The 23,611-nt window shown below is 45.4% G+C and overlaps 1 protein-coding gene across 1 annotated transcript in view; it reads right to left on the bottom strand.

Annotated features, from left to right (window-relative positions):
• Window positions 1-10,892: 10,892 nt before the first annotated feature.
• Window positions 10,893-23,611, bottom strand: part of C8H10orf90 (chromosome 8 C10orf90 homolog) — a 58,159-nt gene continuing 45,440 nt past the window's right edge. Inside the window, exons 5-9 of the mRNA XM_048311736.1 lie at window positions 21,974-22,200; window positions 20,757-20,952; window positions 13,137-13,200; window positions 11,959-12,058; window positions 10,893-11,805 (exon numbers count right to left, since the gene is read on the bottom strand). Of these exons, the coding sequence (XP_048167693.1) occupies window positions 11,767-11,805; window positions 11,959-12,058; window positions 13,137-13,200; window positions 20,757-20,952; window positions 21,974-22,200 (626 nt within the window). The 3' untranslated portion in view covers window positions 10,893-11,766. The remainder of the gene's footprint in view (window positions 11,806-11,958; window positions 12,059-13,136; window positions 13,201-20,756; window positions 20,953-21,973; window positions 22,201-23,611) is intronic.

The following is a 23,611-nucleotide window of genomic DNA, read 5'->3' as shown; positions in this document are numbered from 1 at the left end:
TGCTTCACTGGGGTGTGCAGGGGAGAGGCCAGGCCTGGCCTCTGAATTTCTCATGTCAAAGTGCCTCTCACAATTAGTTTTACAAGGTTTGGTTTATCCGCTTCAGAAGAACAAGGCCGAGTTTCCCTGCAGGAAATGAAAATTGCATCCCGGTTGTGTGGCTGCTTCAAAGAGGGCCACAGCCCCAATTATCCAGGTTATTCCCATGGGCTATGGCTTTCCATCCATCCATCCATCCATCCATCCATCCCTGTTCTTTAGCATTCTCAGGGGAAGAGGAATGGAGGGAGGGGGGTGTGTGGAGATGTCTCACTGCTTTTGGGGTTGTTTTTACCTTTTTATTTTTTGCTGCTCCTTCTTTATGCTTCCCCCCTTTCATTTTTATCCTCCCTATCTTCCTTACCCTATATAATTCGTTTTTCTTCGCTTCAGCCCCAAGAAACTTTTCCTTCCAAAGCATCCCCTCCACTCTGTGCTAGTTCAGGGCTATCCTGCAATAGCAACAGCATAAGAACGGCTAAATCCTCTTTTTACTCCTCATTTTTACCTCCTTGGGCAAGGGGAGCCTGACACAGCACCCTTTTATCTCTGTTACTACAGACAGAGCCTGGCACATGCTGGGTGCTTGGTTTGCTTTTGGCTTTCAGCCTCTGCAGGAAAAGCGAGCCAGGCACTACCCACAAGCTGGAGAGAACAAATCCTGCTGCTGGAACCCCGCTGTGCTTTGAGGTGTGTGCATGAATATCTCGCCCTGGGGCTCCGGGTCACCTGTGGCCGGAGGAACATCCAAGGAATGAAGCGACAAGGATCTCCCAGATCCTATCAGGAGCCCTCTTCAGGCGCACCTCCGGACTGCGGACTGCGCGGCCCTCGCTTCCCCCGGGAGTGGTTCGGAAACACTTGAACACGCTTTTTTCAGCCGGAGAATGTGAGAATTGGAGATGCTGACAGGGTGCGCAGGAATGTGCCCTGCATTCGTCGCTCGCTGTTGTCATTCCCGAAGCAGAACCCTTCTCCCTCCCCAGCTCTCCCACCTGCCCCCGCCTTGTCCCTGTGTCACTGCCACAGGGCACAGCGCAGTAGCTCAACTCTTACTTTGCATTTAGGTGTGGAAATAATTCGATGTAAAGGGCACTCCGATTTGGAAGGATGAATATTTGACCGTGTGACAACACAGGCGGCCGGCTGGGCGTGTGCTTATCAAATTAGCGATTCATGCAGGAGCTTTGGTTCACATGGCGCTGGAAAGGTCAGTCCAGAAGAGAGCAATAAGGAAGGGAGCAGTGTGGAATAACTTACCTGGGAACGAGCTCAACACACACACACCAGCAAGGAGGAGGATGCGCTGAGGGAAATGTGAATTTCCATTAGTTCCCCTTGGTTAAAGGAGTTTTGAGAAGGAATTAGTGACTGATGGAGACAACAGAGAAAACATAAGGAGTGGAGAGAGAATGGATTAAGTGTAAATAAATCCTCCAGACTGATACTGTAATGCTTTGGTGGCATTAGCTCCAAGGCGAGGTAACAAATTAATATTAATTGTCAGATGGGTTATGGTATGCTATGGGGTGTGGAGTATGAGAAAAGGAAAAGGAGGAAAAGGAAAAAAAAAAGGAGGAAAAGGAAAGCTGTCTGCTGGCCTGCTCTGCCAGAGCAGGATTTGCATCCCTTGTGTTACAGCTGGAGTTAAATGAAGAGAGGATAAGCCACCTCAGAGAGCTGAACTATTTCAGGATAAGAGGTTCTGCTGGGCAGAAAGCACCTCTGTAACACTGCTCTCACATCTTCCCAGATCAGCTGTGATCCCCTCTTGGCTATCCAGGAAACCTCACTGTAATCACAACATTGAGTATTATCCAGATTTTTTTTTTTTTTATTATTCCCCTATGTGCCAAAATGCATGAGGACTTGTCTGGGCTTAGCTACAGGGATCTCCAGTTTTGGGGCCTCCAGGCTAAAGTTTTTCCTTCTTAGAGTAAACAAAACAAAACAAAAAAGCTCTTCCCTTTGAAATCTGTGTGTCCCCCCAGCCAGCTGCTGAGACTTTGTGTCTCCAGTCCTCCCTCACTTCATTAACTCTCTGCACAATCAAGATCCTGCTGAATTGTGACTGCAGTGGCAGATTACAGTCCTCTATAATTAACAGGCATAGATAGAGCACGGTTCAGCCTGACCTTTAGCCACAGAGCACTGCTCTGCTCTGCAGACCTCTGTCCCAGTACTCAGACATGGAAGAGCATCCACCAGGGCTGAGCACTGAAATCAAACCCTGGCTGTAAATCCTGTTGCTGCACATACTTGAGAGACGGATTCTATGGATTTCCCACTCTCCAAGGGCAGGCTTCCACCCTCTGTGCATGCCTTGAGGAGCTGCTGAGCTGCCCTGAGCAGCACAGTGAGTCTGCACCAGGCTGTGAAACCCAGGAAATGCAATGTGAGATCAGCAATCTCACTGTTCTGTTATCAATAAATACATCCCTACCTTCCTCTCCTTTGGTTATGTTTTTTTCTTTGTGTCCTAAAGGTCCCATAATACTGGATTCATCTGGAATTTCTGTCCCAGAGCTGTGTTGGCCAATGCAGCTGGGAACAGCAAGAGGGGGCAGAGCAGTCGGTGCCTGGCTCCAGCCAGAACTGGTTCCTCCACTGGCCATGAGGCCCTGGTCCATTTGTTCATCCAAAATAAAGGGCTCCCAGTGCCCAGCTGGGATCCAATAGAGCTCAGTGACAGCGACAGACTTCTCCTGTGGCTCTTCCATCCCTGGCAGTGTCCAAGGCCAGGTTGGACGGGGCTTGGAGCAGCCTGGGACAGTGGAAGGTGTCCCTGCCCATGGCAGGGGTGGCACTGGATGGGCTTTAAGGTCCCTTCCAACCCAAACCATTCCATGATTCTCTGCCTTTGAGAACCAAGGATTGACTCAAGTTTCTCCCTTGCTGCACAGTGAAAAGGACACTCTTAGGAAAGTGGGATTTTGTGGAGCTATTTGGATTAACACGGTCCTTTGCATTTGTAGAGAGCCTTGAACCACTATGGCAAATCAACAGGCTAGAACATGGAATTAAACACTGAAACTGAAATGTTCCTGGATTTGTTTTTTAATAAAGAGAAAAACTAAACCAACTCCTACCTTGCCTGAGTGACAAAGCACTTTAACATTAAATTCAAGCATAAACAAATCTGACGAAGCCATTCTGGATTTCTTTACACATTTAATAAATGACATGCGGGATTTTCAGTCTGTCTCGGGGATAAACCACAATCAGAGAGAGCAAACCCCTTCCATTCAGCTGTGTTTGGAGAGCACTCCCTGCCAGCATCGTCTGTACCTGGAAGAAGGACAGCAGGGCTGATGCTGAGTGCCACGGGCTCATCACATTCCTGTTCTCCTGTTTTCCCTGCCCAGTTTATCCTGCTGCTCCACGGGCAATATAGTTTTGGAAAGCAGTTCCTTTCCTCTAGCAAGGCAGGGGAGCAAGCTCTGCCTTAATGGTGATTAAGCTCCATGCACTTCTTTAGAGGGAACTGCACAGAGCCCGTTGCAGGCGGCTGTCACGGGGCCAGGGGTGAAAAAGCCAAGAGGAGCTTAGGGAAGAGCAAACAAAGAAACCCAGCACTGCAAGGATACAGGACCTGAACAGCAACAACAGCAACCCCGAAATTCTTCAGCAGTTAAAACATAAAACCCCAAACCTCACACATTCTTTTCCTGCAGCACAAACCCTCGGTCAGGCAAACACCGAGCTCTCCGTGAGCACAGACATCACTGGCACCCTGCCCACCTTGGGGCACCCCTGCACCCCCAAACCCTGACCCTACAGCCTCAACATCCCAGGAATGTGGGGCTCAGGGTACAAAGCTATCAGAAGAGTGTCCAAAGGAGAGCTGTGAAGGTGAGGAAGGGTTTGGAGGGGCCACATGAGGAGCACCTGAGGTCTCTGGGTTTGCTCAGCTGGAGGAGACTGAGGGGAGACCTCATGGGGGTCTGCAGCTCCTCCTGAGGGACAGCTCCAATCTGTGACAGGAACAGGACACAGGGAACGGCTGGAGCTGTCTCAGGGGAGGTTTAGGTTGGAGATCAGGGAAAGGTTCTTCCCCCAGAGGGTGCTGGGCACTGCCCAGGCTCTCCAGGAAATGGGCACAGCCCCAAGGCTGCCAGAGCTCCAGGAGCGTTTGGGCAGCGCTGCCAGGGTTGCCCAGGGTGGGGTTGTTGGGGTGTCTGGGCAGGACCAGGGGTTGCACTCAATGATCCTTGTGGGTTCCTTCCAACCTGGGATTTTCTGTGATTCCCTGGTTCCCAGCTTTACCCCGCACCAGATCACCCATCAACATTTTCTTCTTCCAGCCTTCCTCCAGGAAGAGGGAAAAACCCCATGAGCTGAACATTCTTCTGTTTTTAGTAGCACATGAGAAATACCCTCATAAAACCCAAACAAATAAGCAAGCAACCTTTGGGATGTCTGCACAGCCCTAAACCTCCAAGGGGGAATAAACGCAATTTTAAGTTTTCCCATAATTTCAATACTGAGAAGTGATGATTTTCCAGCAAGATCCTTATATCAAACAGGACATTCCTGACAATACATCAGGAAGGTGTCCTGTGCTAAAATCCCTTTAAATCCAACAAATAACCCATTAAATATGTGAGGAGGGTTGGTTTTTTTTACACCAGACTAGACATTGAGAATAAGGGCTTTGATCTGTTGCCTCAAATTTCACTGTCTCCCTGAAAACAAAAGGAAGAAAAAAAGCCACAAATTTTTACATGTCTCACAAGAGGACAGCATTCAACTCAGACTAAAAATTATGAAGTCGTATATTTTTAATATTCCTGTCTAGCCCTCTGCAAACCACAGAACAATGCAACATCCATCATCATAAAAGCTGGGACAGTAAATTAGGAAAACAGCATATTTGGGGGCATTTTTAAAGAAAAATAAATATTCCTAATGGGAAACTTGAGAGAAATCATTAAAAATTACTGTGGTATCCATCACGGAAGAATGAAATCAATTAGGTCTTAATCTCCTGTTATTTATGAAGGGAAGAATGAAACAGAGCTCCTTTATTGTAGGCATTTTCTGTTAGGTTCTGTTGCACAACTCTGAGCCCCAAACACAGCAAGTGAAACCTCTCTACAGTACAACAAACAGGAGTAAAATGTTGGATTTGTAACATCAGCTAATGGTGTCAGACAGAGCAGGCAGCCCATAATTATCCATCTTTCACGCAGTTTAACTTGGGCCATTCCCTCATTCTGTACAGGCCAGTGAGTCCTCAAAGTTGTATTTTCACCTAATGGCAAACCCCAAAATGAGAGAAGTGCTCCCAGCAGCGTCACAAGTTGAGGATAGATTTGGCACCACTAAGTGGGGATTCGTGACTAACTCCTTTGGTACTCCTTGGAACAACATTACTCACGGAGAACTCATGTGGGTATCATACCCAGGATCTGGGTTATGCCCCAAAAATTGGAACTCTACAACTGGTGGCTCCCTGCCCCTGACATCACTGCAGGGCTGGGGAGGACGGGGCTGTCATCAGGGATTATGGGGGATGTGAGGTGGCACTTGGGGATGTGGTTTAGTGCTGGATTTGGTACTGCTGGGCTCAGAGGCTTGATGGTCACAGAGGGCTTTTCCAACCTAAATAATCCCAGCAACAGTGGGGTGGAGCTCCCTGCTCTGGCTGGGAGAGCTGGGGGTGTTCACCTGGAGGAGGATCCAGGGAGAACTTAAAACTCCTTCAAGGCCTAAAGGGGCTCCAGGAGAGCTGGAGAGGGACTGGGGACAAGGGCTGGAGGGACAGGGCACGGGGAATGGCTTCCACTGCCAGAGGGCAGGGATAGATGGGATATTGGGAAGGAATTGTTCCCCGTGAGGATGGTGAGGGGCTGGGATGGAATTCCCAGAGCAGCTGTGGCTGCCCCTGAATCCCTGGAAGTGTCCAAGGCCTGGACAGGGATTGGAGCAGGCTGGCACAGTGGAAGGTGTCCCTGCCATGGCAGGGGTGGCACTGGCCAGGATTTAAGGTCTCTCCCAACACAAAGCATGCTGTGACTCTGGGACTATTCAAGCCCAGGCATTGCTGTCCCTGAGGGCACTGCTTGTTCCCTCCTCGGGCAGCTGCACGTGCAGCCAGCCTGGGATTTAACCAGAACATTGCTCTTTTCTCATCATTTCTCCCCCAAATCATGGCAAAATCTGTCTGCAGCGTATTTCCCTGCCTCCTTCCGCAGTGCCACAATTTCAGAGGACAACCCAGTTACAAAACCAGACTCCTGTTCTCAATATGGTTCTTGTTTGCCTCCCTGGCCACAGTTATATATCACAATTAATTAAATGACTGCTGAGGGACCTTCCTTCCAGACACCATTATCAGGCAATGAGAAAATTAGCCCACACTCAGACTGGACACTGTTCCCCTCACCACCCTTTGGCCAGGATTTTTATTAATTTCCCCACAGCATGGATACCAAGTGCTCACTTTAACAACAAAAAGTTCTGGAAAACCACAGAAACATGAAATTTAAGAGGATGTCTCCCCAGTCAGGCACAGCTGCAAGAGGCCTTTAGATGGTGAAACAGCAGATGCCCCAAGCAAGAAGTTGAAGATAAAGTGGATTCCAAAAGGTATTTTGCTATTTTATACCAATTTCTCAAGCCAGTGGCAGACCTGCAATAACCCTGGAACCACGGAGCAGCCTCTGTGTGACAGGGTTTGCATCCCATAATTATGTATTAACTGAAGTCTAGTCCTGGTAAGATACTGCACAAAATAAAAACATTTTAAACATGAAGTCTAAAAATACATCACTGTGATTTTTTTTTTTAAATATCCACCAAATTTCTGCAATTAGGAGCTCTTTTACACATTCCTATCTATGCAGCACCATCCTCAAGCAGCTCATTGCACTTCCGTTTTATATCATTTTAAATAACTGTGTGTACCATGAGAAAATTGGTGCAGTTTCTTCTCCTTTTTTTATTTTTACTTTTTAATCACTCTGCAGCTGGTAGGGAGATGATACACCTCATTATCTTATTCTGTGGGTCATCTAAAATGAGTATTAAGTAATTCTGCCTCCCACAGCTTTGGTACAGAGCCAAGGAGAACTAGGAAAAGTAAAATTCCTGACCTAAAAAAAAAAAAAAAAAGAGAGGATGCTTTATATTCTCGACATAAAAATAAGGTTTCAAATAGAACCATGGAATGGTTTGGGTTGGGAGGGACTTTAAAGCTCATCCAGTGCCATGGGCTGGGACACCTCCCACTGTCCCAGGCTGCTCCCAGCCCCAGTGTCCAGCCTGGCCTTGGGCACTGCCAGGGATCCAGGGGCAGCCCCAGCTGCTCTGGGCACCCTGTGCCAGGGCCTGCCCACCCTCCCAGGGAAGGATCCTTTCCCAATGTACATGACAAGCTTATTCCAACAGCTTTGTCACAGCTAAACTGAAATTACGAGAGACAAAACCATAACCTCCCAAAACACCTCCAGCTGGGAAACAAGTTCCCCTTCCAGTGCCCAGCACTGGCACCTCCTTCTCCATGGGCAGAGTGGCACCACTCAATGAGCAGCACAGGCTCCTCTCTCTGATAAGGATTTTGGGCAAGGATTTTTGTGATTTTGGTGTAAATAGACACATATTTAAACCAAAGCTTAATAAATATTTCCATACAGGCACTGAGCCCCTCTACTGACAGTAAATTTGATAGATTTTCTGTAGCTTTTTTCATTCAGATCTGGTTTTATGCTCAGGTGAATTTGCATTTCAGTTGAAATAAATGCCCTTTTATTCAAGGGAATGGTTGCAGCTGGGGTTGGGACTCCTCCAACCCCCATTTCCTGGTGCTGAGCTGTGGCCTGGACGGGGGGGGGGGGGGGCGGGGCCCAGGGAGGGCATCCCACAGGATCCGGCCACATCCCAAACCAACAACGAACTACAGAGGCCGGAGTCACAGCGCCTGGAGAAACGTGACCCTGTGGGACAGCCCTGTGTCCTGATGGGCTCCAGCAGGGACAAGCAGCCACTCAGTGCTCCTGGGGAGATAATTACCCATCCCTCAAAGCACACAGGCACTTCTGTCCCTGCAGTCAAAGGGGCAAACACCCCTGCAGATGAGGCAAGCTGTATTTTTAGCCTTGCTGCAAGGGCTGTATCAGGGAATGGTTTCCTCTGGAGAGGGCTGCCAGGAACTTTATCCTTGCTTTTGTGTGTTGTTTTCCTTGTAAATCAGCTCTCTCCCAGAAAACATTACACTAACGTGACCAGGCCCAGATACTCAACAATAAAACCCCTCAAAAATCTCACCCAGACATTCTCCTCGTCTCTCTGAGCAGCTGAGTAAACTCCAAGATGTAACTAATGACTTGCATACACATACACAGGAAAATATTTGGGTTTAAATAAATCCCCAGAACGCTGGAACCCTCAGTCCTTTACATTACAATGACTTCCAACCCTTCATGAGTTATTTCTGTCAGATGAGATTAATAATGCCAGCAAGCAACCAAACACCACATCTTGCTCACCTCAAATGCTGAGCATTCCCCATGTGGGCTTCATTTCCATCAACGCAGAATCCCAACCCTATGGGGAGGTTTTGTGTTTGGGAGGGACAATGCCAAGGCAATGTGCTGACAAGTCCACCCAGGCTCTGTGCTCAAACACCCCCAAACCATCCCAAATCTCCCCCAAACCAACATTGTTATGAATCCTGATGTGTCCCTCCCGAAGGCACAGCACCAACACCCAGAGAACTTGAACTCAATCCTCAAGTTTTCCCAACAAGAAGGAAAATTCCAGCTTGACAAGTATGGGTCACCTCTGATTTTCCTGTTACCTGCTGGCAAATGGGCTCTTTGAAGTGCCTGCAAGTCCAAAGGGAGATCCCACCACTTTTTCCCTAACTCTGAACTTCCTTAAGCTGATGCCTGCTTGTCCAGGGCTATGCCTGGGAGGCTCCTGTTTTCCTGAGGTGACGTTTTCCTGCACAGTCCATTTTCTGTCACAATGACTGGATTGTAGAGCTGAAATGAATGTTAGAATTGTTTGCTGGATCCATTACCAGATACTTTCTTTTCTCAGGCCCTGAAAGAGAAATTAGGTTTGCAACAGAGCTAATTTTTGGTTTTCTGAAGCACAGGTTTTGTACCATGTAAAACATTCCCAGACAGTGATTTGCATCATGCATTTTCCTTACCAGCTTATTTGTACAAAGGAAATCCCACCTCAGACTGCTGCAGATTTGTCCTGCAGGTTTTAAAAATCACATTTAGAGAAAATAAAAACATTTGGAAATAACCCTTCTACAAACCCAGAGGATTTTTTTCTCTGACTTCATGCTGTGAGCCAGGGGAGCGGCTCCTGAGCCAGGGAGGTGAGGATGCAGCAGATGGGTGTTGTACTTTGTTCCCAAGGAGGGAGAGGAAACCAGGTCAGTGGAGATACCACTCCCTGCTCAGGCCATCCATGATGGTGCCAAGGGGTGAAATCCCACCTGAAGCCTGTGCTGTTCTTCCCAGGAAATGCTCACATCATTCATTTCCTCACAAGGATCACCTGGGTGCAATGATTTCCAAGGAACATCAAGCTCCTCTGTTGGATATTCCCAGCCAGAGAGTGGGAAGCATGTCAGATACACATATTTATTTACATACATTTACATATGGGCATGGAGTAGGGATACACTATGGCAGGTGGATTAAACCATCTCCCTTGAATTCCTGGGTATCCTGCAGGATAAATGCCTGATTTCCATGGAAAATACTCTTACTCGCAATGAGGAAGATCCTGTCTCTTCCTCTCTGCCAGAGAAGAAGTGGTAAAAGTTTTGGGGGTCCCTTCTGGTGTCAGTCCTAGCCCAGGGGACATCCCTGACCTGGGAAGGGATTATTTTGCTGTGTCCTCCATGGATACCAAACTCCAAATATTTTCTCTCCATGCCAAAATATCTTGCTGTGGCTTTGGGGTGAGACTCCAGGCAAGCCTGAGGGTGTACACTAAGGTAGGGTGAAATGTAAATAAAATTCCTCCATCTCACAGATGTGCAGGAAATAATGCACCTGAAGGTACAGACTTGATGAACCAAAGCTGCATTTTCCTGAAGTCAAAAAATCAGAGAGTGAGGACTCAAGGGGGAAATATTATCAGTTCCTACTAAATTCAAAGGGGATTTGGGCACTGATCCTATAGGAAATAGTGGTTGTAGTGAGCTAAAAGTGAATAAAAGCTTCAAAGATAATTCTTCTTGTATCCCTTTTCTGAGTTCTACTTGGAGTCACCTATGCTCCTGCCTTGGCTTTGGTTTCCAGTACTCAATGACTTCCTTGGTTAAAAAGGTGCTTTTCAGGGAAGAACCCTGGCAGGTCCTTCCCCACTGCCTTACCTTCCACGTCCTCTCCCAATGGATTGAACTGTTGATGAGTTTTTGGGGATGCCTATCTGGAATGCAATATATTTGTTCAACAGGTCTCTGTCTTCTCTGCGAGCAAAAATTAACAGCATTATTGCTACGTTAGCTGGGAAGCTGAAACACAAAAAGGCAGAATAATCCAACAGAAACAGAGCACAAAATATACCCAGGTCCTCGTGTCCAGCACAGGTCACCCAGCTGGAGGTTATCCCAGTGGCTCACAAACATCCCCCTCTTCCAAAAATCCTGACCTTACATCTCAGGCTGGATTAGAAAAACAAAGCAGAACTATCAAAGGCCAAATTCCAGCCTCATTCAAACCCCTCCTCAAACTTTGTGCAGCGAAGTTTAACACTTGCAATGATTTTTAGGGGCAGTATTATTTTCCCCTGGGATTTGTGGGTACAAAGGCACGACTTCTCAGGCAGTTTCCATAACTGTGTTATATTTAACAGCACCAAATAAAAACACAGCGGTTGGATCAATATTATCCTCATACTTTATTCCATAAATAAACTCCATCGGTTTGTAAGCTGCTTGTTTTTACTTCCAACATGTACAAATAAAGATTTAAATATTTTTTGGGGAGGAAACATGACAGCTGGTTTGAGTTCTGCGAGTTTTGATGCAAACATCCCTCTTGGCACCACTCCTCCATCTGCCATTTCTATAAATACTTCACGCTCACAGAAGTGGAGTAAAACGTATGTGACAATGAAAAACGTGAAAAAAAGTGTTACAAACAAATTTTTAAATATTGTTTTTTAATGGGAGAGCTTGCTAGGTAGTTTCACTCTATGAACAGGAATGGAGTTCTTCAGAAAGCTGAAATATTGGTCCCTTTTGGAATGTTAAGTATTAATGTGAAACTGCTGCTGCTCTGATGATGTGGTAAATGCTATTTCAACTGGTTCCTAAACATAACAAATAACAGTTTTCTTCAAGGATTTCACGCACACGAAATCAATTAATAAAATACTTTGGAGAAGTAAGTTTTCCACATCTTACAAATGCGGTGCTATTGCTGTGGAGAAGTGTACTTTTTTAAAAAGATTAGGATAAATAATACCCCTGTAATTCAGTATTTGCATTAAAAATTCTTAAAATTATTTCCTCTGGGTGCACTGACCAAAAGGTGATGCTCTGGAACAGCTGTGCTCCCCTTTAGGCTGTTTTTGATTACTTGAAAGATGCCTTAAAATTTCAATTGAAACATAAATGATCTTTCTTTATACAAAGAGCCAAAGATAAGAAAAATACCTCCAGGTAATTGAGATAACAGTTAATTTTATGGCTTATCTAGCAGTCAAAGGCATTCAAGATCCAATCAGGATGATGGGCAAGAGACTCCTTTGTCACTCCGTGTTTCTGTGAAGGAGCTGGTCCAGTAATTGCTAGAAAAAAAAGATGCAAAAGTGCTTTAAAATACTGTTAAAATCCATGAGGTGATAGAAATCTTTAGTGGTACTGGAGGTGAGGTGGTATTGGCATCCCAGACTTCAAATTTACTGGGTCCATTTGCTCCAGAAATAACAGGAATTCTTTACCTTTTTAAACATCTCCACACGCAGCCTGTTACTCTGGATGATGATCCGCTTCTGCTTCTCTTCCTGTTTCTTTTTAACCTCAGGTAAATTGTCATAAATCCTGTCAGGAATTCAGAAAGTCGAGTTCATCTCATCCCTGGGGCTCACAAAATAATTGATTTTTCCTGTAGGGAATGTTTGCCTTCCTTGCAATACTTGTAATGGGCATCTCTAAGGACTTGAATTAGATTTATGGCATGAGAAGTATAAATTATTAACAATCATGGTTTGATATGAAATCTGGCTTGTTTTGAATCTTGTTGAAAATTCTGATTTTGGAATAAAAAAAGTAAAGAAAGAGATGGGTGTAGGTGATTTCAATGCAGTAGCTTCTCAGGAGCTCAGTAGAGTTGGTTTCCATTTCCAGCAACATAATTCAAACCAGAATCTGGCCTGTACTTTTTTTTTTTTTTGTATTTATGTCACACAATTAATACCCAGCAATCATTTCCAAGTCATTTTCTAAAATATAAGAAAACCATCATTATAAGACTCTAAACTGTTAACATTTTTTCTCTGTCATTAGGAACACTTTTTACCAAGAAGAACACAATCTTCCCATTTTAAAAATAACGGGAGTTGCCATTAAGAAGGTGACTCCTGGTCTGATCTTTTCCCATTAAAATCAATGATAAAATTCCCAGGATTTGGAAGAGAAAGCTGGACCTCCCTTCCCAGCATTCCTGGTTTTGCATGAGCACAAAGCCTTTAGTTTAGTTGTGTTTTTCCCTCATAATGTTTTGCAATTGCAAGTTCTTGAAGCACCCTGTTTTGGCTGGGGATTGCATTTTGGAGAAGAGGAATGGGACACATCTTAAAACAAGGATGAATTCCTCATGGTGGCTTTTGCAGCTTCCCTTGCATGAAGTGCAGTGCAGTTAAAGCTCAGACACCACATTCCTCATAATTTGCTGTCATTCCCATCCTCTGTGCCATAATCAGGAGGAAAAAAAATCCTGAGTGACCTCACTGCTTCCGTTTTTGAGAGTTCAACATGAGGTAGCTGCTGAGGATTTGGTTTCCATGCCATGGGTGCCCCATGCTGTCAGAACCTGCTGGAAAAGGGCTGCTCAAAGGGCAGGGCTGCCCAAATCTAAGGTGATACAGCAGAACAAACTCTAAACCAGAGGGATTTGTACCTTTTAGATCTCATGTGCATCTCCTTCTCAGGAATGACTCTTTCCTTTGGTTTGAAGAGGTTGTCTGGCAGAGAGAAAATAAAGTTAGTACTGGAGGGATCTGCTTTTACTGAAATCTCAAATGTCATCTTCCATGGGGCCTGATTTACCATTTCTGGTTAAAGTTATGAAAGCTTAAGGCCAGATCCAAACCTCCCAATCTCTCCAAATCCTCCTCACAGGTTCCTGCAGGCAGTTGCACCCTGTCTGCCTCCTTGGTGTGTCAGGAACCTGCCCTGGTACGGTAATTTCTGATCCAATTTACACCTGTTTTGCAGGGCTGTGGATAATTCTCTGAGCTTCAGAAAGAGGCAAATGACATTACTCCTTCCTGGTCAGGTATGAAGAGGTCTGTGATAATTCCAATCAGCATTTCCCGGGATGCAAGAAAATAATTACTGATCTGAGCAGTTGGTGGTTCTCAGGAGCAGGTGATTTTAACACCTTCCTTGCAAAAATGGGTCCTGAATGGGAAGGGAGGGTGTTAGTACAAGGTGGGAAGCCAGGAAATAAATGAGATCACTGTTGTATCTCTCTGTAAAATTCATGGAATCCCAGAATGGTTTGGGTGGGAGGGACCATAAAGCTCATCCCATCCCACCCCTGCCATGTGCAGGGACACCTCCCACTGTCCCAGGCTGCTCCAGCCCCAATGTCCAGCCTGGCCTTGGGCACTGCCAGGGATCCAGGGGCAGCCCCAGCTGCTCTGGGCACCCTGTGCCAGGGCCTGCCCACCCACCCAGGGAACCATTCCTTCCCTATATCCCACCCAGCCCTGCCCTCTGGCAGCAGGAAGCCATTCCCTGTGTCCTGTCCCTCCATCCCTTGACCCAAGTCCCTCTCCCATTGGAGCCCATCTAGGCCCTGGAAGGGGCTCTGAGGTGTCTGGACCCTTTTCCAGGCTGAACAATCCCAAGTCTCTCAGCCATCCCTCCAATCAAAAATCAAAGGGAGCTCTGCAGCAGTTTCAGTTCTGAACTGGTGCAGTTTCCAAAGCTCAAATTGAGAAAGGAGAGAGGCTCTGAAGCCTTCTCTGCCTCAGGACTGACTTTCCCCCACTCAGCAGTTGTCTACACTTAATCATCCTTGCTAAATCTTCAGTACACACAAGCCACATGCTCAATTTGCTAGGAAAACATCATTTGTCTTTTATTTATTAGTTCTAATGCTCATTTACATGTTGATTCACTTAAAAGGAATAAACACTTGGATGCTGTTGCTGTCCAAATAACCCTGAAAGTGCAGGGAGCAGACTGCCTGTGACCCAGGGACACCTTCCACTGTCCCAGGCTGCTCCAAGCCCTGTCCAACCTGGCTTTGAACACTTCCAGGGATGGGGCATGATGACACTTTTACATTCCAGACCTCTTTGTGTAGCCACCAGAACAGGAAAAACCCATCCAGAGATTTGCAGACCCAGTTCCTATCCCATACAGCCTGATAAACTAATCTGTGTTTTTCCTACAAGTCCCTAAGACAGGGTGGCCTCTGTTTTCAATTTCTGGGAAGCAGCACAGAGGCTGGGAGCTGTGCAGGTGCTGTTGCTCCAGAATAATCCTCTCCTGCTGGCACAGAAGGGCATCAGACCCATCCCTGCCGTGGTTCTGCCTGGAACAAGATACGTGGCTGTGCAGGGCTTTGAAGGGATGGATTCAAAAGAGACTCTGGGGAGAATCCTTCAAGAAAATAATAAATCCACCTCAGTTCTAAAAATGCCCTTTGTGAAGCAGCGTGGAGCCACGAGGTTAATTCTCATGGCTAAACATTCCTGCAGCATCTCCCAGCTTGCTATTTACGAGAAGAAAAATCACATGCAAACATCAAGCAGAAATAAGGCTAATCCTTGATGGATTGTAGGATTAGGATTCAAAAGTTAAATGAGAAGTAAATAAAAAAGGGGTAGAAATGAGAAAATAAAAGGCGTGTGTGCGTTTAGATAGTTGTTAATCCTCACACCGAGAAGAAAGTGCATTTCAAAGGGGAAGAGCAGCTGTAACAACCTGCCAAGCTCATCGTGGAGACCTGAATTAAAGCCCTTTCCTACCAAGTAAAGATCAAATGGGCCACGAGGTGGACAATTCCCCAAGCTGATAGGCTTCTAAATTGTGTTTTAGCAGTTCCTTATCAAAGCTCCTTATCAGATTTCATAGCCTTGGAGGACTTTTGGAGACAACCGTTGTGACTGAAGGGAAAGAAGGGAGTTCAGAGCAGACCTTCAGCATTTCCAGGGATGCACCACAGCTAAAGAAAGGCTTAGACAGAGAGGACTGAATCACCTCGTTGGTGTTTTGTTGAAACCCTGTGAAACTCCTGAGTTTCTGGCATTTACAAGTGGTCTCACATCTCCACCTCAGCAAGCTGTAAATGAATGTAAATGGGTCGTCCTTGTAATATATTGTAATTAATGCTAAACTGCACCTCCAAGAGGATGAGTAACTCTCCTGCTTGGGAAGTCAGTAAATATTTAGACAGAGAACAGATAAAATGATTGTGTTGGAAGCAGCCCCTGACTTCCTATTTACCACTAAATCACTGGAGCACTTAGAAGAGTAAAACAGTGACAAAATTCATCAAAATATAGAGAATATAGACACGTTTTCTTCTAACATGAATGTGAATTCCCAAAGTTTGGTAGGAGCTAAAATGTGCCTTTGAGGGTGTGTGAAAAGCAAAGCACTGCTGGTGGTAGTTCTCTGATTTATCTGCTTTTTTAGTGAACTGAAAAAATAATTCACCAAAAACCCATTTGCCCAGAGAAATCCTAGGACACAGAACATATTTTTAAACACTGGGGGTTTTTAAATCAACAGTCCCCTAAAAAATAAATCAGCATTGAATCTAAGATAGATGTGGAGGTGATGTTGAGCTCGGCATGCCCATAGGATTTTCCTGGGAATTCATCCAGGGAATGTAAAGCAGTGCCTGCACCCAGGGGCGCTGCCCAGACTTTGCACATCCTCTGTCAGTGACTTCATGCACTGAATTGCTTCAGGACATGAGGGTTTGGTGTTATTTATACAAAATGCAATAATCCATGAGTTAAAGGGTTGAGGGTAAGGCTGCCTGGGCTCCTGCTCACCCCACAGAAATCCTGAAGCTCACAAGTGCTCCTTGCCCCAAGAGCACCCACAGGAAGGTGGTTCCCAGGTTTTCCAGCTGTTCAGGTCTCTCCTGCTACTACTGGGCCTTCTGCCCCTCCTCAATATTTCAGTCTTTATGGAAAACAGCACTAATATCTCTAAAAAGCAGTAATGTTGAGAGGTTTATGAAAACATTTTCATATGAAATTAATTTTGGGGATGATGTTGGAGATTTCAGTCCTCTCTATCCAAATGATACTTATATATTCATGGATTTTATAAAAAAAATAAAAAAATGAGCATCTCACCTGGCCTTCCTAAATCTTTCTAATTTCATTACAGCATATAATCTTAAAAAGCACTTTTTTTCCCCAAAAATAGCAGTTATTGAGGAAGGTGGGGCAGAATTAATATGAGTTTAATAATATCTTCAGAACAGGTCATTCCTCTCCCTAATTTCTTTACCTGACTGCAGCTTAGGCTTTACTCAGAGCTGCCAGCCAAAAAGACCAAAAGAATGGGTGGCACTATTAAAAGTTTTAATGGGGAAAAGGGACCTGGAAAAGGACCCAAATCAAGTCACAGCCAAGCACCAGTGTGAAGACCACAAGAATACACCTGAGTGGCTGCAGGATTATTGCAAATTCCTTGATTGCCACCTTCTCCTCCCTCAGTCCAAATAAAAACCTCCCTGGCACAGGGGAGAAACCCACCCCTGGAAAACCCAAGCAAACAGCAATCCTCGCCCTCCAGGCTCCTGCAGTTCCAAAAAAAAACTTTTGGGGAAGGTTTAGAAGCACGACTGAAAAGATATAAATTGTTTCCAAGATATTACTAAAGACAGAGGGTTTGGATGCAAATCCAGAGGAACTCAGCAGGTCCGACTGTGGGGTTGAAGGAAAACCTTCAACTTATATGGCCAATTTCACTGAACCACCACCCCCTCAAAGGGCAGGAAAAGGGAAGGTAGGGAAAAAACCCCCAAATGTGCCTGAGGAATTGTGTAAAACCTCCAAAAGTGCCGGTGCACACCAAGATCACAGGGCTGTTCATTATGCAGATTTAAAGGCCTATAAACAGCTGGTAGTCCTGTCACTGCAGTAATTACATTATGGGTTTTGGAGATTTAAATGCAGTTATTTGAACATTGTTTCTATTCAGTTCGTCACAGTGGGATCTCTAATTTGTTCGACACAGTCAACAGCAGAGTTGTCTATCTTGGGCTAATTAGCACTCTCAAAATTTAGCAGTACCCATTACACAGCACAAAGGCTGCCTGAGAGTTGCAGGTTCTGTGCCTTCAAAGAGCTCTTGTGATGATAAAATCTTGTGCAGGATAAACATTTTCATTTTCCTGAGATTACTTTCAGTGCTTCGTAAAACCCCACTCGTGAAGGACAATTAAAAATTGGTAAACAACTCGGGGTTTTGAGCACGGGAAGGTAAATGAGAACTGCACAGATGTTGGTATTTATATGGAAATGATGTTGAATGCCAATTATTTCTTACTCTTACAAGGAACTAAGGTTGTAACAACACTGTCAAAACATGGGGAAACCCTGCTAGTCAATAATTTCATATTATCAATAAAGATGTTTTAGGCTGCTAGAATAATCTCTCTGGGAGAGAGAAAAATCTCTGCAGGTCTTTGCTCTGGGTGTAAATTATTTCATTGGAATAAAAGCTGCAAGACCAGAGAGAAGCACAGGTACCAAGCTTATTTCAGAGAGAGATAAGTGCAGCAAACTCAACAAAACACCTCGGGCTGCAGTTTAGGCCCCATTTCCACCTGAATAAAAGCAGGCACCCACCTCTCCCCACCCTGGGCCACCCTCCTGTGTGGGCACACAGGGAACTGGGCAGGGAATGTCCTCTTGAGGTGGAGAATTAGTTGGATAACTGCTGTTACAGTCAGTGCTTGAGCTAAGTGTGCTTCATGACCTGCTCCGGCTGCCCAGCCTTGGGCTCTGATCCATCCTCAGGGTCACTCTGGCAGGGTCAGTGGAAATTAAACCCATCAACCAACCTGCTCCTGGGAAAAAGCCCTTTGGAAAATGTGTGAGGGTGTGCTGGCAATGAGCCCTGTGAACCTCAGAGCTGTGAAGAGCTTCACCTCCACAAATCCTAAGACATCAGGAAAGAGAAGGGAAAGAAAAAAAAAATAAAAACCAAGAAAGGAAGGAAATGATCAACAAACAACCACAAGATCACAGCCTGGAACCCAGAGGTGCCATCAATACAAGCCTGAACGCTTAAGCACGTTCCCAGGTCATCCTTTTACCCTCCAACTTCCAATGCTGTTCCAGGGGGTGTTGCTGTGAAGGAGCAGCCTGATTCCTGAGAGCAGGAAAGCTGTGGGAGGGAATCTCTGCATTTGGCAGAGATTTCTTAAGAGAATGGAGAAGCTGTGGCTGCCCCTGGATCCCTGGAAGTGTCCAAGGCCAGGCTGGATGGGGCTTGGAGCAACCTGGGATAGTGGAAGGTGTCCTTACCCACAGCAGGGGGTGGAATGAAATTATCTTTAAGGTCTCTTCCCACCCAAACCATTCCATGAAGACTTTGCCTGTGCCAAGGCTTTCTGGGGATGGAGCATCCTTTCTCCACTAAGAGATTTGCTGGTAGATTCCCTATAAATGGATCCATCAGCAATAAATGGATGTCATCAGCAGCGACATCAGAAGCACAGAGACATCCAGTGCCCTGGGTGAGGAAAAAAAAAAATCCCCCACTCTGGGTCTCACAGATGATACCAATCCTGCTGCACAGCAGCATCCACCCCCACAAATCCTAAAAGATCAATTGCCAGGACTCAGAGCAAGCTCAGCACAGTCCTCCAGAGCCCTCTGTACTGCAGCCTACAGGGCTATGCTTTATCCAGGCATCTTGGATTTCCAGTGTTAACTCCAGTTCTGCTTCAATAACAGACATGGGACACTCCTGTCATTATAAAGATATTAACATCTCACAAACAGAAAACCACATGTGGCTACACAAAGGCAGGTGAGTTACAGAAACCAAAGATTCTCTTTAGACAAATTTACCTTTAATGACTAACTACCAAAAGACGGAAATAGTCATTAACTTCAATAATTAATGAATATATTTCAATATTGTGATTTTATTACTCATTAAACAAGCAGAAAGATTAAAATTTCATTATAATTTCAGGAGAAATAGGTTTAGTCTTTCATTTTTTTTTCTTTTCCTAAGGTATTTGAGAGTGGTTTGGGGGACCTTCAAAGATGATCAGAAAAAAGGGGGAGATTTTTGCCACTTCCTCTAAGACAGATGACAAACTCCTGGTCTGTGCCACTGCTGCTGGCAGAGCTCGTGAGTCCTCACACTGCACAGCCCTGAGAGATCTGATTCCAGGTAAATTAACTTGGATAATTGAAATGGTGAATTAATTCTATTGAGTCTTTAAGATAGAATTCATGCTTTGTGCTGTGTTTCCTTGTGTTTATTTAGCTCTCACTATAAAAACCCAGTAGGTCTCTGATGTAGGACAGACCCTGTCACAGCACCACTGGAAGGTGGAATTCTCCAGGCATCTCCAAGAACCCTGAAATGGGGCTGCACCCACCTCTCCTGCACCCATCGTCAATCCCCACGGAGCCAAAAACCTCTTTGTGTTTCCCAGGGTTGAGGACATCAAATATTCCCACACCTGCATCCTCCAGGTGTCTTTTCTAGTTTGTTTAATCTTTTCAACTAAATTGCTTTTCAGTAGAATAATGTATCTTCAAGCAGGCACCGATTTAAAACCAAGATGTAAAGAGGAATGCCAATCAATCAAATAAATCTTTGTTCTTTAGTCAACTGAATTAATTAACATCCAGATGGCAATTAAAAAAAAAAAAGAAAAATGAAAAGAAAAAGAAAAGCAATTTGTTTAACATCTTGTGCTTAGATAACATTTACAGAGGTGTGGTATGGGCTGTGAGGGAGAGAAGGGGGTCCCTCACTGAGGGTTGAGGCTGTTTGTCACAACCTCATCAGCTTCAATTAGGAAATCACAGAGTTTGGATACCTTGATTTAGCAGGGCTGGGCAGACCAGCGCTCTTTCCCAGCCCTGGGATTTCTGAGGCAAGTGGCAAGGCCACACCTGAAGCTGGGGCTCCTATCCCAAATCCCACCTGCCTCCCTGCTGTCACCTCTGTCCCCAAACTGGTCATTCTGTGAGCTGGGAGAGGATGAATTCCATTTATTGCCATCACCCCCACAGCCAGCAGCAACTGCTCCATCCTGAAGAACACAACTGCATGTGACAGTGACAAGAAGTCCCCAAGGAGGTCTCTCCCAGCTGCCACAGAGCACAGAAAGCTCCTCATCCTCACTAATCCATCTCTGAGCTGCTGGGATTTCCTGCCAGCAGCATCTGGACAGATGCTGGAGGGTGAGCCAGGAACAGCCGCTCCTGTGTCTCTTCCCAAATTTGATATGGCAATTCCATACAGGATTTCAAAGGCAGCCACAGACCTGCTGCTGGTCACAACTCACCACTGAGAGGGTCGGGGATGGTGAAGTGCTTCTTTCTGCTGGCAGTGGATGTGGAGAGCTTGCGAACGAGCGCTGCGGGGGCGCTGGGAGGAGCGTCCCTCTGCTGGGCCCTCCTCAGCTGCACCATGTGCTCCAGCCTCTTCAGCCTCTTCTGGGAGCGAGAGATGAACTGAGGGTTGTGGATTTCCAGGGCTTCCTAAAGGGAACAGAGACACTGCTTCATTCTCATGTAGTTCAAAGGAAAAAGTGTGATGGGCATAGGGCTGAGTTCAGGAAGAGATTATTAAAGTGATGAAAATGATTTTGGGATTGGGTTGGAAAGGACCTTCAAATCATCTCATCCCACCCCCTGCCATGGGCAGGGACAGCTCCCACTGTCCCAGGCTGCTCCCAGCCCCAATGTCCAGCCTGGCCTTGGGCACTGCCAGGGATCCAGGGGCAGCCCCAGCTGCTCTGGGCACCCTGTGCCAGGGCCTGCCCACCCTGCCAGGGAACAATTCCTTCCCAAAATCCCATCCATCCCTGCCCTGCGGCAGTGGGAAGCCATTCCCCCTAGTCCTACAAGGTTTATACACATCTAGGTTTTGAATTACATATTTTTGCATCCAAATTCAAGTTCTTGATGTTTTGCCCACTTCCTTTTCTCACCCCATCACCGAAGCAACTCGTCACCGACAGTTCTTTCCTGTTTATTTAGATTGTCAGATCCCTCCATGGCTGATCCAGAAACAAAACACTTCCCAGTCAAAGGCTGCTTCAACATTTAGGAATGTCTTAGGACAGAAGACAGGAGCAGAGATGGGTCTGCAATATATGCTGGAGGAAAAGGCAGGAAAGTCCATCTGCTGCTGGAGCCTGGTACCAACCTGGGCCATGTCCACACCTACAGCTGGTGCTGGAAGCGCCAGACATTTGGGGAACTGGGAATTTGTAAATCCCCAAACTCCGAACGAGTTCCCCCACAGGAACAGCAGCTGCAGCTCCAAACGGGGAGCCTGGACAACCAGACAACCAAGCAAGTCTTGGCAGTGGATACAAACTGCCAAAACTTCACTGGAAAGGAGAAAAAAAATCGAGGGAATGTGAACTTAGGCCCTCAGTCAGTTACCAGGAAGCAAACACCATCCATGGGGGAAAAAAGAGAGAAAAGGAAAAAAGGAAAAAAACGTAAAAATAGGCAGGAAAAAAGGGAAAAAGGAAAAAAAAATATGCGTTACCCTCAGTGTCCATGGTGTTTTCTCCAGCTGGGAGCTGGATCCTGGCCAGGTGAGCAGGTTTTTTTCCCAAGTCACACCTGGAGAGCGAGCCCTGGACAGTGTCACCCTGGACAGTGGCACCCTGGACAGTGGCACCATGGACAGTGTCACCCTCCTGCCTCGCTCCCACTCGTCCTGTGCCTTGAGCTCCTTTGTTCTGTCCCTCGAACCACAGAATTCATAATCACCTTGGAGAGATTTAAAAGTTCATTAGGAGTGCATGGCTAATTTTTTATTGGGTTCTCCACCTCATTAGACAGAGAGGGCAGTTCCTGAAATAAGAAAGCCAGGCTGTTATTAACAGGCCTCATTAGGCAGAGGAGATCAGATCTAGTGGTGGGTGCTCCCTGCTGCCCTGTGACACCCAGAGCTCCTCTCGCATTATCCAGCCCTCACAATCACAATTAAACCTCTTGGGCGCTCAGCTCTCTTTGCTGGTGCTCCTTTCCCACAAGTTGCCCCACAGAAATCCAGGGATATCTTGCTGTGACCTGCAGTTGGAGTTCATTCCCATTTATTGCAGAAAATACCAGATTGTTATGGGCTTTAACCACAAATCATTTCCCTTTGACCACACTGAGACTTTCATCAGCACCACCGTTTTTTTTCCCCTTTGTTTACAATCCAGTTTGCTTTCTGTCATTCCTATATATCCATTAGCCAGTGGAAAGACTCCATGAAAAAAATAATCAACAAAAGGTTATTGTGCATTCTAGGGTATTATTATGAAAGCTGTCAATTCACATTGAGAGAAAGAGATTATTTTCTAGACTTATAATTAAGTTTTAATGCTCACTGACTGATACTCCCTGCACAAATTAGGACCAAAAGAGGCTGTGTGCTCAAAAATCAGAGCTGACAAGATTCTCATTCAGAGGACAGAACGAATCCAAAATAACAAAGGAACTTCCATATGAACTATTTTGAAAAGTCACACTGGAGTGCTCCTTCCTTGCCAAATAATTTGATTTCTAGAACTAAATATCTGGGAATAAAGCCCGTTACTGTTTTATTTCAATTTTTGGTTACAATAAACTTAAAATATTTTCCTCTTTATCACATATTGTACATATTATATTGTACTTAAAAACATATTAAAAAGATCTGTGTAGGGTACATTTGCCTTATAAAAGCCTGAATTGTATTTCCTCCCTAACACTGTTCTCACCAACATTTTGGAATAAACCTTGAAACCTGTGAACATGAAATTAAATTCCTCCCTAAGCCAGGTTTACAGAGGTGTGGATTAAGTTGGGCTTTGCCAGATCTCAGTGGATGCTTCACTTTTGTAAAACAAAGTCACTTCCAGTTAGGGGAATGCCATGATTTAACTTCAGGCACTGAAAACAGCATTTAGGCTTCGAAATGTATGACATTCAGTAGCTTTATGCTCAATGATGACAAAGTTTTGCCTACCTTTCTACAAAAAAATTCTCTTCAGAAAAAACAGCTGTAAGAAAAAAAGGTTCTATGACCATGAGAACATTTTTAAGGAATAAACTTCTCACAGACATATTCATACTAAACCCAAATTAATCTCAGTCATCTTCTGCAAAAATACCTGGTGCCTGAATGCAGCTGCTGGTGTCACCTGCATTT

The sequence above is a fragment of the Corvus hawaiiensis genome, chromosome 8 (assembly GCF_020740725.1).
Source record: "Corvus hawaiiensis isolate bCorHaw1 chromosome 8, bCorHaw1.pri.cur, whole genome shotgun sequence".
NCBI classification, from domain to species: Eukaryota; Metazoa; Chordata; class Aves; order Passeriformes; family Corvidae; genus Corvus; species Corvus hawaiiensis.
Note: the sequence above shows the minus strand (reverse complement) of the source record. Positions and strands in the feature narration are given on the sequence as shown.